Source organism: Rasamsonia emersonii, assembly GCF_000968595.1.
Source record: "Rasamsonia emersonii CBS 393.64 chromosome Unknown ctg1118621760683, whole genome shotgun sequence".
NCBI lineage: Eukaryota > Fungi > Ascomycota > Eurotiomycetes > Eurotiales > Trichocomaceae > Rasamsonia > Rasamsonia emersonii.
In genome coordinates, this window is record NW_013562812.1 from 1,585 (window position 1) to 13,692 (window position 12,108).

The 12,108-nt window shown below is 50.6% G+C and overlaps 3 protein-coding genes across 3 annotated transcripts; 2 read left to right on the plus strand and 1 right to left on the minus strand.

Moving 5' to 3' along the window:
- Nucleotides 1-950: 950 nt before the first annotated feature.
- Nucleotides 951-2,606, plus strand: T310_8226 (uncharacterized protein; the record flags this gene model as incomplete). The annotated part of the gene is made up of 6 exons (XM_013468989.1): nucleotides 951-1,981; nucleotides 2,108-2,129; nucleotides 2,231-2,273; nucleotides 2,320-2,446; nucleotides 2,515-2,536; nucleotides 2,568-2,606. The coding sequence occupies 6 exons, from the start codon at nucleotides 951-953 to the stop codon at nucleotides 2,604-2,606; spliced, it is 1,284 nt and encodes a 427-aa protein (XP_013324443.1).
- A 1,298-nt stretch (nucleotides 2,607-3,904) lies between these two features.
- Nucleotides 3,905-8,868, minus strand: T310_8227 (Protein kinase (VPS15); the record flags this gene model as incomplete). Its single annotated transcript, XM_013468990.1, has 3 exons — nucleotides 3,905-8,348; nucleotides 8,481-8,601; nucleotides 8,634-8,868. The coding sequence occupies 3 exons, from the start codon at nucleotides 8,866-8,868 to the stop codon at nucleotides 3,905-3,907; spliced, it is 4,800 nt and encodes a 1,599-aa protein (XP_013324444.1).
- Nucleotides 8,869-9,389: 521 nt separating this feature from the next.
- T310_8228 (Ion transporter) lies at nucleotides 9,390-11,132 on the plus strand (the record flags this gene model as incomplete). The annotated part of the gene is made up of 5 exons (XM_013468991.1): nucleotides 9,390-9,505; nucleotides 9,566-9,703; nucleotides 9,755-10,309; nucleotides 10,362-10,862; nucleotides 10,898-11,132. The coding sequence occupies 5 exons, from the start codon at nucleotides 9,390-9,392 to the stop codon at nucleotides 11,130-11,132; spliced, it is 1,545 nt and encodes a 514-aa protein (XP_013324445.1).
- Nucleotides 11,133-12,108: the final 976 nt, after the last annotated feature.

Genomic DNA, 12,108 nt, shown 5'->3' on the forward strand with positions numbered 1-12,108 from the left:
TACTATTAGTCATCCGGTTGAAATTCAGCCAATCAAATCAGCACAATCAGCACTTAGTACAGAGTATGTGGTGCTTTCCACCAATAAGATCACAGTAGTAAACAACAAAAATATATATTTTTTCTTGTTTATTTATTATATATTTACCTCAGTCATCAAATTTGTATGGTATGGGGAAGTGGTCTTTGGAAATAAAAAAATTTTTTGATTTCGGAATTAACAAAAATAATCTCCGTTTTTTTACGCGTCAAAGAACCCGAGATCTTGATGCGGCCGCTATTAAGGCAACATTCATGGATGATGACGGCGTTGGGATCCATCCATAGCGCTCGGACGTGTTATATTCCCTCAGAGTGACCAGCGTCATGACCAGGTCAAGGCGTCCAGCGGATGGAGCCGATTGATTCGCGCCCGCGACGAGATTCGCAGGCCAGTTGTCACGTGGAGATTGCAAGGCTGATACATGATATCTAGGCCGTAGCATGGATCTGTTCGGTTAAGATAGTCCCTGGTCGCGCGTATTCAATCTATCAAGCTGATCCTCTCGCAAACCGAGGTTCAAGATACGCACTCGCGAATCCCATCGACCGTTGCCTGGCCGTGCCTTCGAAGTGTTGATCCTCGAAGCAATCGAACCCACCTCGCTGGAGACATCACCACCTCTATCACGGAAATAACAGTCTCCCATGTGGATGGACGTGGGGGTTCAGTCAAGGTCTGCATGGAAGCGAGTGACGTGCTGGAGACGATCGATGTCAAAGCGCGCGCATCGATGCGCATCGCCGACTTCGATCGACCAGATCAGACGATTCGACCGTCAATATGGGAAGAATACGCGTCCTGCCGATGGCACGACGGATATTTAAAGGCGCAACATCTCGTCTGGATCCATCGATTCATCATCAGCAGTCGAAACAAGACAAAATATTGATTGACATTCAGCATACACCATGAGTTCTACTGCCACCGAAATCTACCTCGGCTCCATCATGGAGGCCCGCAAGGTGCGCGAGCCCGACAAGACGACGCCCTTCATGGCTCTGCCCATCATCGACCTGTCCGACATCGACAGCCCGGACCAGAGCAAGCGCGACGCCCTGGCCTCGACCATCTACGATGCTTGCACCCAGGTCGGCTTCTTCTACATCAAAAACCACGGCATCTCCCGCCAGTCCCGCGAGAAGGTCACTGCCGAGGCCGGCCGCTTCTTCAAGGAGCTCTGCCCCGACCAGAAGATGCGCCTCTCCAAAGCCCATAGCGAGTACCATCTCGGCTACTCGCCCTTCAAGATGGAGGAGAAAAAAGGCGTCAGCCCGATCCATTGGTTCGAAGGCTTCCTCTTCGGCCGCGAGGCCGTATTCGACCACGTTTACGGCGACAAAGTCGGCCCCAGCCACGACGCCCACAACCAGTGGCCCGAGGAGGACGAGCTGCCGGACTTCAAGGCCGCCTTAGGCAGCTACTTCAGCGAGCTGCTCACGCTGAGTCGGAAGCTGGCACGCATCTTCGCGCGGTCGCTGAACCTCGACGAGTCGTTCTTCGACGCCATGATCGATCGCCCGGGGTGCATGATGTCGCTCAACTACTACCCGGACCGAGCGCCGGACCAGCATGACGTGAATTCGGCCATCCAGCCGCACACAGACCACCAGCTCTTCACCATCCTGTACCAGACGCAGGGCGCCAACGCGCTCGAGGTCGCCAACAGCGACGGCGTCTGGGTGCCTATGCCGCCCATCGAGGATACCTTTGTCGTCAACATCGGCGACGCCCTGTCCATCTGGACCAACGACGTGTTCCTGTTCACGCTGCGTCGCGCCGTCAACTCCTCGCGGAAAGAGCGGTTTTCTATCTCTTTCTTCTTTGGCGCTAACCATGATGCCCTCATGGAGACCCTGCCGTCCTGCGTGACCGAGACGAGGCCCCGCAAGTATCAGAGTATCACCGCCGGTCAGCACTATATTAACAAGATGAATCATTTGTATGAGAGGGTTGCGCCTGTGAAGTCTTAGGATGTTTTTCTTATTGCTAGGTAGCCGAGCTTGAATAGCTATCTCTGCCTGCAGGTCGAATGTGGATATATGATTTGACGATTTGTTGCAGCTAGGCTCATTGTTATCGCTCTGTATGTATGAGGTCTTGCAGCTGTCGATAGTAGTGGGCCATTTTGCTGCGAGTCATTCCTGTCTCCTTAGACTGCAAAGTATTTTCAGACTATATGTCTCTTCAGAATACCGAGTCTGTTCAGACTCCCGAGTCTTTTCAGGCTAGAGGTACCTTGAGACTTCCAAGTCTCTTTGGACTGCTGAGTCTCTCCAGAATATAGGTCTCTTCAGACTGCCGAGTCTGTTGAGACTGCGGAGTCTCTTCGGACTGCTTGGTCTTTTCAGACTACTGAGTCTCTCTGGACTTTAAGTCTTTTCAGACTGCCGAGTCTGTTGAGACTGTGGGTCTCTTTGGACTGCTGAGTCTGTTGAGACTACTGAGTCTCTTCAAACTGCTCTGTCTCTTCAGACTGCCGAGTCTTTCTAGACTAGTAAGTCTATTTGGACTGCAGTCTCTTTCAGATTAAGTCCTGGACTATCTTTCTGCGATCTGGGTTTTGATTAACAGCAGGAGCCCACAGTCATTAACTTAGAGCAACAGTAAAAGAACACTGGGAGAAAACTAGAGCCAAGAAGAAAATGTACCATAGGCAAGCACTTAGGTCAGGATGGTTTGCAAAAATAGTTCTCTAATAAATGAACATCTCAGTAACCAACAAGGACCAATTTAAATAGATGCTCTTAGCAAAGGAATGAGCGGTTGGAAGCAATGTCCACAGGCAAATAATCAGGCCCATATAACCTTTTTGACATTGAATCTATCCTCCTTATTGTTCTTCTTTGGATCAGAGCTCCATGGAAGCGCATACCCACGTTGATTGCTCACAACCCTCATATTAGTTACCCTCCTTGAACTCTGCGGTATGATGTGTATGTCCAAAGACCCAGATCTTCACTCCATTCCAGTCGTCTTGAGACAGGATATCGGTTGCAAATGCAGAATTCCATGGATTCTGAGCATGCTGAGGGCTTGATGTATTTTGAAGAGAAGGGGCGTGATGCTATTTTGAGGGATATGACAGCATGGACTTCGCCTTCATAATTTTCCGATCCGAGTCATCAAGAGCCATAATGGGTGGGGGCGTTAAGGCAGCAACAATGAGGCTGTGCCTCTGAACCAATCAGAGGCAAGTACTTACCTATTTGAGGCGCAGGCAACAACTGCCAATGGGAAACTATGGTGTGGAGAATGTGATACTAGTGCTTTAGCTGAAGCACGGAAAGGTGAGCCGATGCAGCACTAATCACCCTAATCGCGCGAACTCAAGGCGGCGTTGCTCACCTACTAGAACAGGAAGGGCAGTCGACCAGGTGCTCGTAGATTTTTGCTCGGTAGGTAAGGTATGTATGTACTACATGTACATACATGTACCTACACTGATCCTTGCCAGAAATGGTAGGTAATTAGCCTGAGCCCTGCAGGAGTCGATTCCAATTCGGCATCCGGCTTGTTGTGATGCTAGTCATTTCTTTCTGACAGAAGTTAGGTTATTAACACAATACGAGGTAGTGCAATAATACCCCGCAGCAGTAGATAGATAGATCGATGGAAATTAAATACTTATAGGAAACTCCCCGCTCGCTGATTCTGTAGCTAGGAAAGTCAGAAAATTAGAAAATATTTGTTCCTATCCCTAATATTACCCCTTCTATAAACAAAACTACCTAGCTGAGCAAAAAAAAAATAACGAAGCCGCCGTTCATTTCCAAACCGGTATATATCAAGTGTCCAGAGGCCCGTAAAAAATTACTAAATTAGTAGAAATCGTACAGTACAAATAACTCCAGTCCAGTCCAGACTACTGGAACACGTAGACCATCCCGGACCGATCTACACTCACGGTCATCCCGTATGGTACCCGAAGAACGGCCACGTCCAGGATAGAGTCCAGATGGCTCTTCAGCAACTGCTGCTGCTGAAGACTGATCACTGTGCTTCGTGGTAGACGGCCTCCGCTTCCGCTCGTGCCCTTGCGGCCGCCGCCCGTTCGGCCACTTGCTACCGCCACATTGGGCATGTGCTCCGTTGTCACGACCAGGTTCGGGGTTGGCTGGACGGTTTCGTAGCGAGGTTTCGCTGCAACAGTGCCGTCTGGCCCAGTTTCCAGACCGCTGACAATCGTCGACAGCTCCGGTCGCGCAAGATCCCAGAAGCGGATTTTGCGATCCGAACCCGCGGAGATCGCAAACCCGCACTTCGTGCTGTCCTTCCCGTCCTCGGGCATGTCGAATCCAACTGTCAAGGTGCAGATCCCATTGCGGTCCCCGGCGCCCGCCGGACTCGTCGCCGCAGTCGTGTTGGGTTCGATGCCCGCTGACGACGCACTCGCAAACCGGCTCAACATCCCCTCAGGACGATCCTCGTCCACACGCCATGGCTCATAACTCTTCGACACCGTATTCATCGCAGCCAAATTGTTCACAATCGGGCTTCTGTGGCTGTGAGGGCCCCCGTTAGGAGCAGGCGTATTGGCGGCGATGACGGAAGGCGAAGCAGCCCGATACACTTCACGGCATTGAACTTTTTCCACATCCCACACGGTGATTTCACTCCCGTGTCCGCTGCCACCGGCTACGCAGACCCAGCGGCCGCGCCCTTTCGTAGGATGCACTTGAAGTCGGTGGATGGCGGTGCCTCCGGGAAGTCCCCAAGCTTTTAATCTGACTCGGAAGCGGAGGTCCCAGAGGTCGAGAATCCCGTGTGAAGTCCCCACCAAGAGCCAGTTATGTTTTCGGTCGTAACAGAATGCCGTCGGGGTCCCGTGGTGTACGGGGTTCTGAAGCGAATAGACAGGAAGCATAGTCTTCATATCGAGCGCCAGAATACGGCAGGTGTTGGTAGCAATAAGGAGGGTCGACTGGGCCTCCGAGCGGAAATGTTCCATCCACGTAGCATATTCTACAGAGCCGTCGTCCGCCTCCGGCAACTGGTATTGCCGAACAAGCTGAGGCTTACCGTATCGCACCGTTTCATTGACATTGTGATAGTCAACCTTGACAGCGTGAATACTTCCATCAGTGGCCCCGCTGACAAAGGTGTAGGTGTTCTCGACGAATGTCAGGCATTTGACCTTCGATCCTGCGGCGTGACGATGTGTCTGTCGGGACCTCGGGGTCAGGTTTTTCTCCAGGCGTGCGGTATCCCACACTTTAACGGTGCCATCGTCTGACGCCGTGACGAAGAAGGCATGGTCAGGAGCGACCACCACCCGGTTCACGGGCCCTGTATGCTCCCCAAACATCGCAACCAGGACTCCTTCTGGTCTCCAGGGTTTATCCCCGTCTTCTCCACTGGCTTTCTTGATTGGCCGGCGGGAGTCAATTTCCTTGACATAGGGGCCCAGATCGAAGAGATCGGTAGGATAATTCTCCGCAAAGACGGAGTCCAGAAGCTTCAAAATCATCGGATCATTGCTGCTGTACGAATGGCCTGCGTGGTATTGCTGCTGCACTGCCTGTTGGGCTGGTCTCTCTCTAGCCATTGACAGAGGGGATTGTGACGGGGCTTCTCGTTGGGATGGAAGGTCGACCTTACCAAAGGCATTGGCGGAGGTCATGCCTGTTTCTGCATAGGCCTTAGCCGTATCTTTGCGGTTTAAGAGGCCGATCGCGCTAGACTTCCGCTGGACACCACCGACTGAACCCGTACTTTCAGCATCAGTTGGGGTGAGTAGGCTGCCACGATCAGAATTCTTATCGGCACCCTGCATTCTGAGTGAGGACCTTCGCTCCACGTCTGAGCTTGGCGCTGAAGAATTTTGAGACACGGGCTGAGCCGTTGGAGAAGATGACATTGATGATGGTGTCTGTGAGTCCGTCTTGATGGCCTCCAAGGCATTCGGCATTGGCACCTGCAGCCCAGAACCATTATCTCTCTGTTTTTGACTCCTCGACCGCAGATGTTTACGGCGGGCAACTGCCGGGGTATCAATTGTGGTGGAAGCGTCAAGCAACGCGTCTGCAATTGTATGCGGTCTTCGTTCACCTTGATCAGTGGCATTGATATCGCCCGATGAGGCCCTTCGCTGCTTAACAGTCTGGTTCTTATCAAAGAACACAGTTTGTGGCGTCACTCCATACTGTGTCAACGTGATCATGTTATTGAGCGGTGTCGACGTTCCCTGGTCGGCATTCTTGCTCAACCGCATTGCAACCCTCCAGATATATTCCCTGAGAGCTAACAGCTTGAATTCATCGTCAGGGGTCATGCCTAAATTCCTTAGTCGTGAAAGCCACTGCTCGTCTTCCTCATTTTTGGGCAATCCGGCAAGAGAAGTGCTCGTACTTCTAGAAGAACCCCTACCAATATGCCACTCAGAACCACTGAGACTGAACGCAGCATCTCGACTTGCAGACTTCCAGAAGATTCCCTTTTCGGCCTTCGATGCCCATACTAATGCCATATCGTATATGTTTTTCGGCAATGGCCGTTTCAGTGCATCGAGGATCTCGCCTTCCGAAATCGAAGTGATGCTGGTTTTGAGGAACGGTCGAATAAGGGGAGTAAGAATCGAATGCTTGTCCGCAAACGACAGAAACTTCGCTGACGTGACGACGAAGAACACAGCCGCTTCACGGATCCACAAACTTGGGTGAACGAAAAATCGCACAACGATGTGAAGGAGTTCCCATGTTGTCGATCGTTGGAAGAGACCCTGGTCCGCCATCGCTGCAAGAGAGCGAAGAACTCTCTCTACCACAAACTCTTCCGAATCAGTCATTGATTGGACCATCAGAGGCAGAATAAACTCCTCTAGACTTGTACTTCCCACGCAGACCGCAACACCAACCACAGCCTCAAAGAAGGCACATTTGAGAATCCAATCTTTATCATTGAGATAGGTGTTGAGATGACTCAGAATCACCTCGTTTGTCTTCTGATTGCCGAAAAATACACAGAGACTCGGGACAGACCCAAGGAAAGCCCGGCGGACGGAGGGATCACTGTCAGTTAGAAGGGCCTTGGTGTGGTGTTCAAAGTAGTCCAGAAGATCTACCCTTGCAACGTCGTAGAGATTGTGGTACGTCGCATCTTCGGTCCAGTTGGCCTCTGAACCTGCTGGAATGAGGGATGGAAGACGTGTATCCGTTCGCAGAGCTTGAATCACGTTAAGAAACTTGAGAGACGACTGAGCCAATGAAGCGATAGACGACGCATACGCAGCGCGAACCATTGAACTTGGGTTCGAGGTCGAGCTCGGAATGAACGGTTGAAGTCTTGGAAAGATATATTCTTGGAACAGATAGGCGTTGACTGGAGAAACCACTTGGATCATCGACAGAAGCTGTGCCAAAGTGCGGATCGCAGCAACCTTCACAATGTCCGATCGGTCATTGAGCAAAATCATAACATATGGAAGTATACGATCCAATTTTGCTTCATCCGTAACCCTCTCAGCGAATGCAAGAAGAAGATCACATGCTTTGACTCGGGCGGATGCTTTGGCGGTATTCCGCACATTGGCAACAATGACCGTAAGGAAGATGAGGGCCCCATCTTGCGGTTCCAAATTCGATGTCTCGTGCTGATAATTCGGAATGTCGAGATGAACCGGAAGTGCCTCAGTGGTCAGTCGAGGTGTTGTCAACTTTGAGCCGTCTTTCGAGTCTCTGGACGTTGAGCCCAGGAAGTAGGATATCTTATCGAAGTCCAGGTATATCCGCTCAATTCGGTCATCAGATTCGCCCATATTTCCGGTCTCAGCATCGACATGCGCTCTTCCTGAGGCAGGCTCAGTGATGAGGGACATGTACTGGTGAAGGAAGCTGTAGAAGTATTCGGGGAACGCCTTATGCCTCCAAAAGTTGAGGTATTCCTCTGCAGAATATCTCTTCTCCGGATCAATCTGGATCATGTGAAGTACCAGTTCCCTGATGTTTTGATCTTCGATCTTCTCGAGATGACTATGCTCTGGACTGTACTCCCCTTTTCGGTACTTGTAGAGCTGACTGAGCGTGAAGATCGGTGACTCCAAGAAAAGCTCGGCAATAACACAGCCGGCACTGAATATATCCATTGCCCAGTTGATGCGCCTGTTCCCTGGATCCTCGCCGTCGACTAGGAATCTTTCTGGAGCCAGGTAGCAGGTCCGTCGGCCTGAGGTATCAAAATAGAAGGAAAAGTCTGCTGGGTTATCTTCCGGCAGAAAGGTCGGCTTAAACGAGGAAGAAAAATCGGTGAGATAAAGCCAGTTCCAAGACGTGACCAGGACATTTCGGTTTTGATGTCTCCATGGAAGACATCTTGAGAATGGCAATCACGCAGGGCGCAGAGCAGCTGGAAGGCTATCCACTTCTTTTCTATGTCTTCCAAGAACGGGCGAGTGCTGCGCACATTAGACTGGCCGTTTCAGCAAATGCAGGGGTGATTCATACCTCATCCGATCGTACAGAGAGCTATAGATGTACTGACGAACCAAGTAGCCACTGGTACTAGTTTCCAGTATCCGCTGGTATGCCAGGGCGTTGGGCACTCTAGCAAGGAGCTCTCGTTCACCTGGATTTTCATGTTAGACAAGTCTAGCTAACAGAGGACAGATGCAGACGGACGAATTATAGCCTTGACATATGGGTCCAACTTCATGCTGGGATAAGGTTTCATAATAACCTTTACGACGGCTAGACCATTTTGCTGCCTTGCCCGAATACTTTTCATAAACCTCGCCGATCCCAGAGATTTCTCATAGACGAGATCGGACAGCTCGGGCACATCGATCCCCGCCGACCCTGCTGATAGGGTCGTGAGAGAATAGCCTTGCCCCATCGCGGCACTGATAAGAGATCACTTCCCTACAGACGGAAAGAAGAATCAGGCCGTCGCTGGCAAGGACAAACGCTCATTTGTCACCGGCCAGGTCGACCCTTCGGCTGCGACGCGATACCGAAGAGAAGACACTGTGATACGTACGCAAGTAAGTATCGCCGGACCGTTCAGAGCGTGTCGACGGTCAGTTGGATGTTGGATATCAGTGGAGACGTCAGGTTGGCGGGAACAGCATTACATAATCCTTGTCACGCGGCAGAGTGGGCCCGGTGAGTTGGCTCCTGACGCTCCCCGAGCGCCAAGCAACTTAATTGTATACAGGCCAAGACAGCAGTCGCTGCTGCTTCAGCGTCCATCTCCATCTTCCAGAACCCAACGGGCGTGCTTGGGTTAGGCATTGCGTTTTGATTCTCGTCTCCGGAGAGTATTTCGCTTAGAGGCTTGAATTCTACACTGTACACCGTTCAATCGCCAAGTGATATATATCTCCTACTATTTCTGGAACAGCGGAGTGGGAACAAATGGTAGTCGGTTTATCACAGTCAATTTCATCCCATCTGTTCGACGATGAAGAACTTGAAGTGCCCCTAATCGACAATAATGAGTCGCTCCCTGAGGTTGTCCGGAAACTTTCCAGGTAAGTTACGCCCTCGAGAACTGTGGAAACTCCCAACGTTTATACTGGAACACTCTCCAGGTATATCATCGCCGCAATTTCAGATGTGCCTTGTACGTTCGACCAGATGAGATCGTCCTTTCTTGGACAACGGCTCCGGCCACTGATACACTCTCTATCGGAGAACGTGCACAACCCATCTATCGTTTGTTCTCTGATGTGAGTACTGAGGGAACGATTGCGTGAATCTCACTGGACTCACTTCTCTAGGATACTCAAATGGCAATTTGACAACGTCCCTGACGATGAACTTGGTCTCAACGAGAGCCGGGGATACGCTTGCGAATTCGTCGCATGGCAATTCCTCTCGTCTCTCTCGTATCGAGAAACCATTGATTTTCTCCTACAAGAGCTCCCTGGTCCAAGGAAAGATTCATTAACCGTCTCTGAAGCGGAGAGGGGCTCATCTGGTTTCGGTGCGTCTGAGGAAGATCCAGGATATAGAGCCGCGCACGAGAGAACTCCTCTCCTTTCTAGTTCAGCTTCCTCCCCTCATGGCATTTTCGGCGCCAGTCGAAAGAGAGAACATGACCATAACCGATTAGGTGACACGGAAAGCACATTTGAGGATTATTGCACTGACGAGCAATATTCGCTATTTTATGGGCTCAATGCGTTGGAAATTGCGGCGATTGCCCATGCTAAGAAATTCCTCAGTCAGAAAGTCGTCCAGCGGATCATTGATGATATCTGGAATGGTGAAATTGTCTTCTGGGAAACCCTAAGTGTGCACTCGAAGAAAACGCCACAGATACTCAACAAAAAGTGGGTGTAGGCAACAACAGCAGTGACTGGGAACTGACATTAGCATCCTCAGGACCGTGGATCCGTATTCTCGCCTCAGGGTGCCAATATACCGAAAGGCATTCGAAGCAGCGTTTTTTGTATCTTTCCTGGTCCTCTACTATGCAGTGTTGGTGGAGCGTGATCCAACCAGGATCAGCCCGCTGGAAACTATGATGTACATCTGGATTGCTGCCTTTGCCTATGATGAACTCAGCGGCATGACGGATGCGGGAATGCTCTTCTACCAGATGGATTTTTGGAGCCTTTGGAATCTCGGGATTATTGGGACCGGAATTGCCTTCGTTGTTGCCCGTGAGTCATCGCTCCTTGCAAATTTGCCTTGCTTGTCACCGCCATTATCACTGTCCTTCCCGACTGAATTGATTGTCGTTTCATGTGGCTCGGTTTGGTTCGAGGCGCAAACAGCTGATGCAGACGATCCAGGAATCGTGGGTCTGGCAAAGCAGAACGACTACATCACAGACCTCTCTTTTGACATTCTATCTTTGGAGGCACTTTTTTTGGTTCCCAGGTACGGCTTCACCGTCTCTTTAAAGTCGTACACAGCCTCTGTGTCCTACTTTTCATGGGTGCTGATGCGGTGAGGCTTAGGATCTGCTCGCTAGTGAGCTTGAATCCATACTTTGGAAGCCTAGTACGTCGGGTCCTGGAGAGCACAGCCTCCTGGTGTGCTAAGACAGCTAATCTTCGCCGCCGTAGATACCAGTGCTTAAGGAAATGGTACAGTCTTCATTGGGGCCTGCGCCTAGACCCCTGCTATGATCATCATGGTCCTGACTAGATTCAACGATCCAGACGAAGGCTTTTCTAAAGTTCATGCCTGTCGTTATCGTTCTGTACCTTGGTAGTGGCATCCTGGCGTCTTGAGTGAGAAAGAAGTTTACTGACCCTCTCTTACTTGCAGGGTTTTTGACGACCTTTACGATGCTGGCTCGTGACCGACTGACTCTGAAGCAAATGTCCTGGATCTTAATCAAAGTTTTCTTTGGGTAAGGCGAATTCATTGTCTTTGAATCCGCGCAACGCTTTCTTTGAGAACTGACGAGTGAGGGCGAGGCAGGTCTACCCAACTTGGATTTGTACGTCATTGCCTCGTTGTAGAGTATATACTTCATGAAGGTGGCTGAATTGATTGGCTATCAGGACATCGCGCAAGATGTAAGAACATGTGTTCAGGCGGCTGTTATGCAGTCCTAATTGAAATTTCCGGGGTTTGTCCGGAAATGATTGGCCTTGATGGCAAGTTGACTGACGCGCTAATGTCTAGATCTCGCCCGTCTTCGGATACAGCCTCATGTGAGTTTCCTACAGTACCCGTTCTCTCAACAGTCCCAACCCGCATGCGCTCTTGGTCACGTTGGAGTTCAGATGGGCCATCAATTGCGCTGCAATCTTTCTTGCGCAATTTTCATTGTACAAGAGGCCCTATGAGCTTGACTCTGGTTGAGGCTACATTCCGTGCTTGCGCCGCACGGATATGCAGAACAGCCTCGGAAATAGGGAGTATACGGTCGATTCTTTGACTGAAACTGACGCAGCTAAATGATTTCTTTTTTTCTTAGGGTTATCTTCATCTCGATGACCAACATATTGCTGATCTCATCTCTGATCAGTTTGATGAGCATGAGCCTTGAAGGGGTGTGTATCCCTTTCCCGGCCGGACGGTAGCTGGGAGTTGACGGCATTCTGCAGGTTATGGCGCATGCACGCGAAGAGTATCTTTTCCAGTAAGTCGTGATCCGAACGTTCTCGTCCTT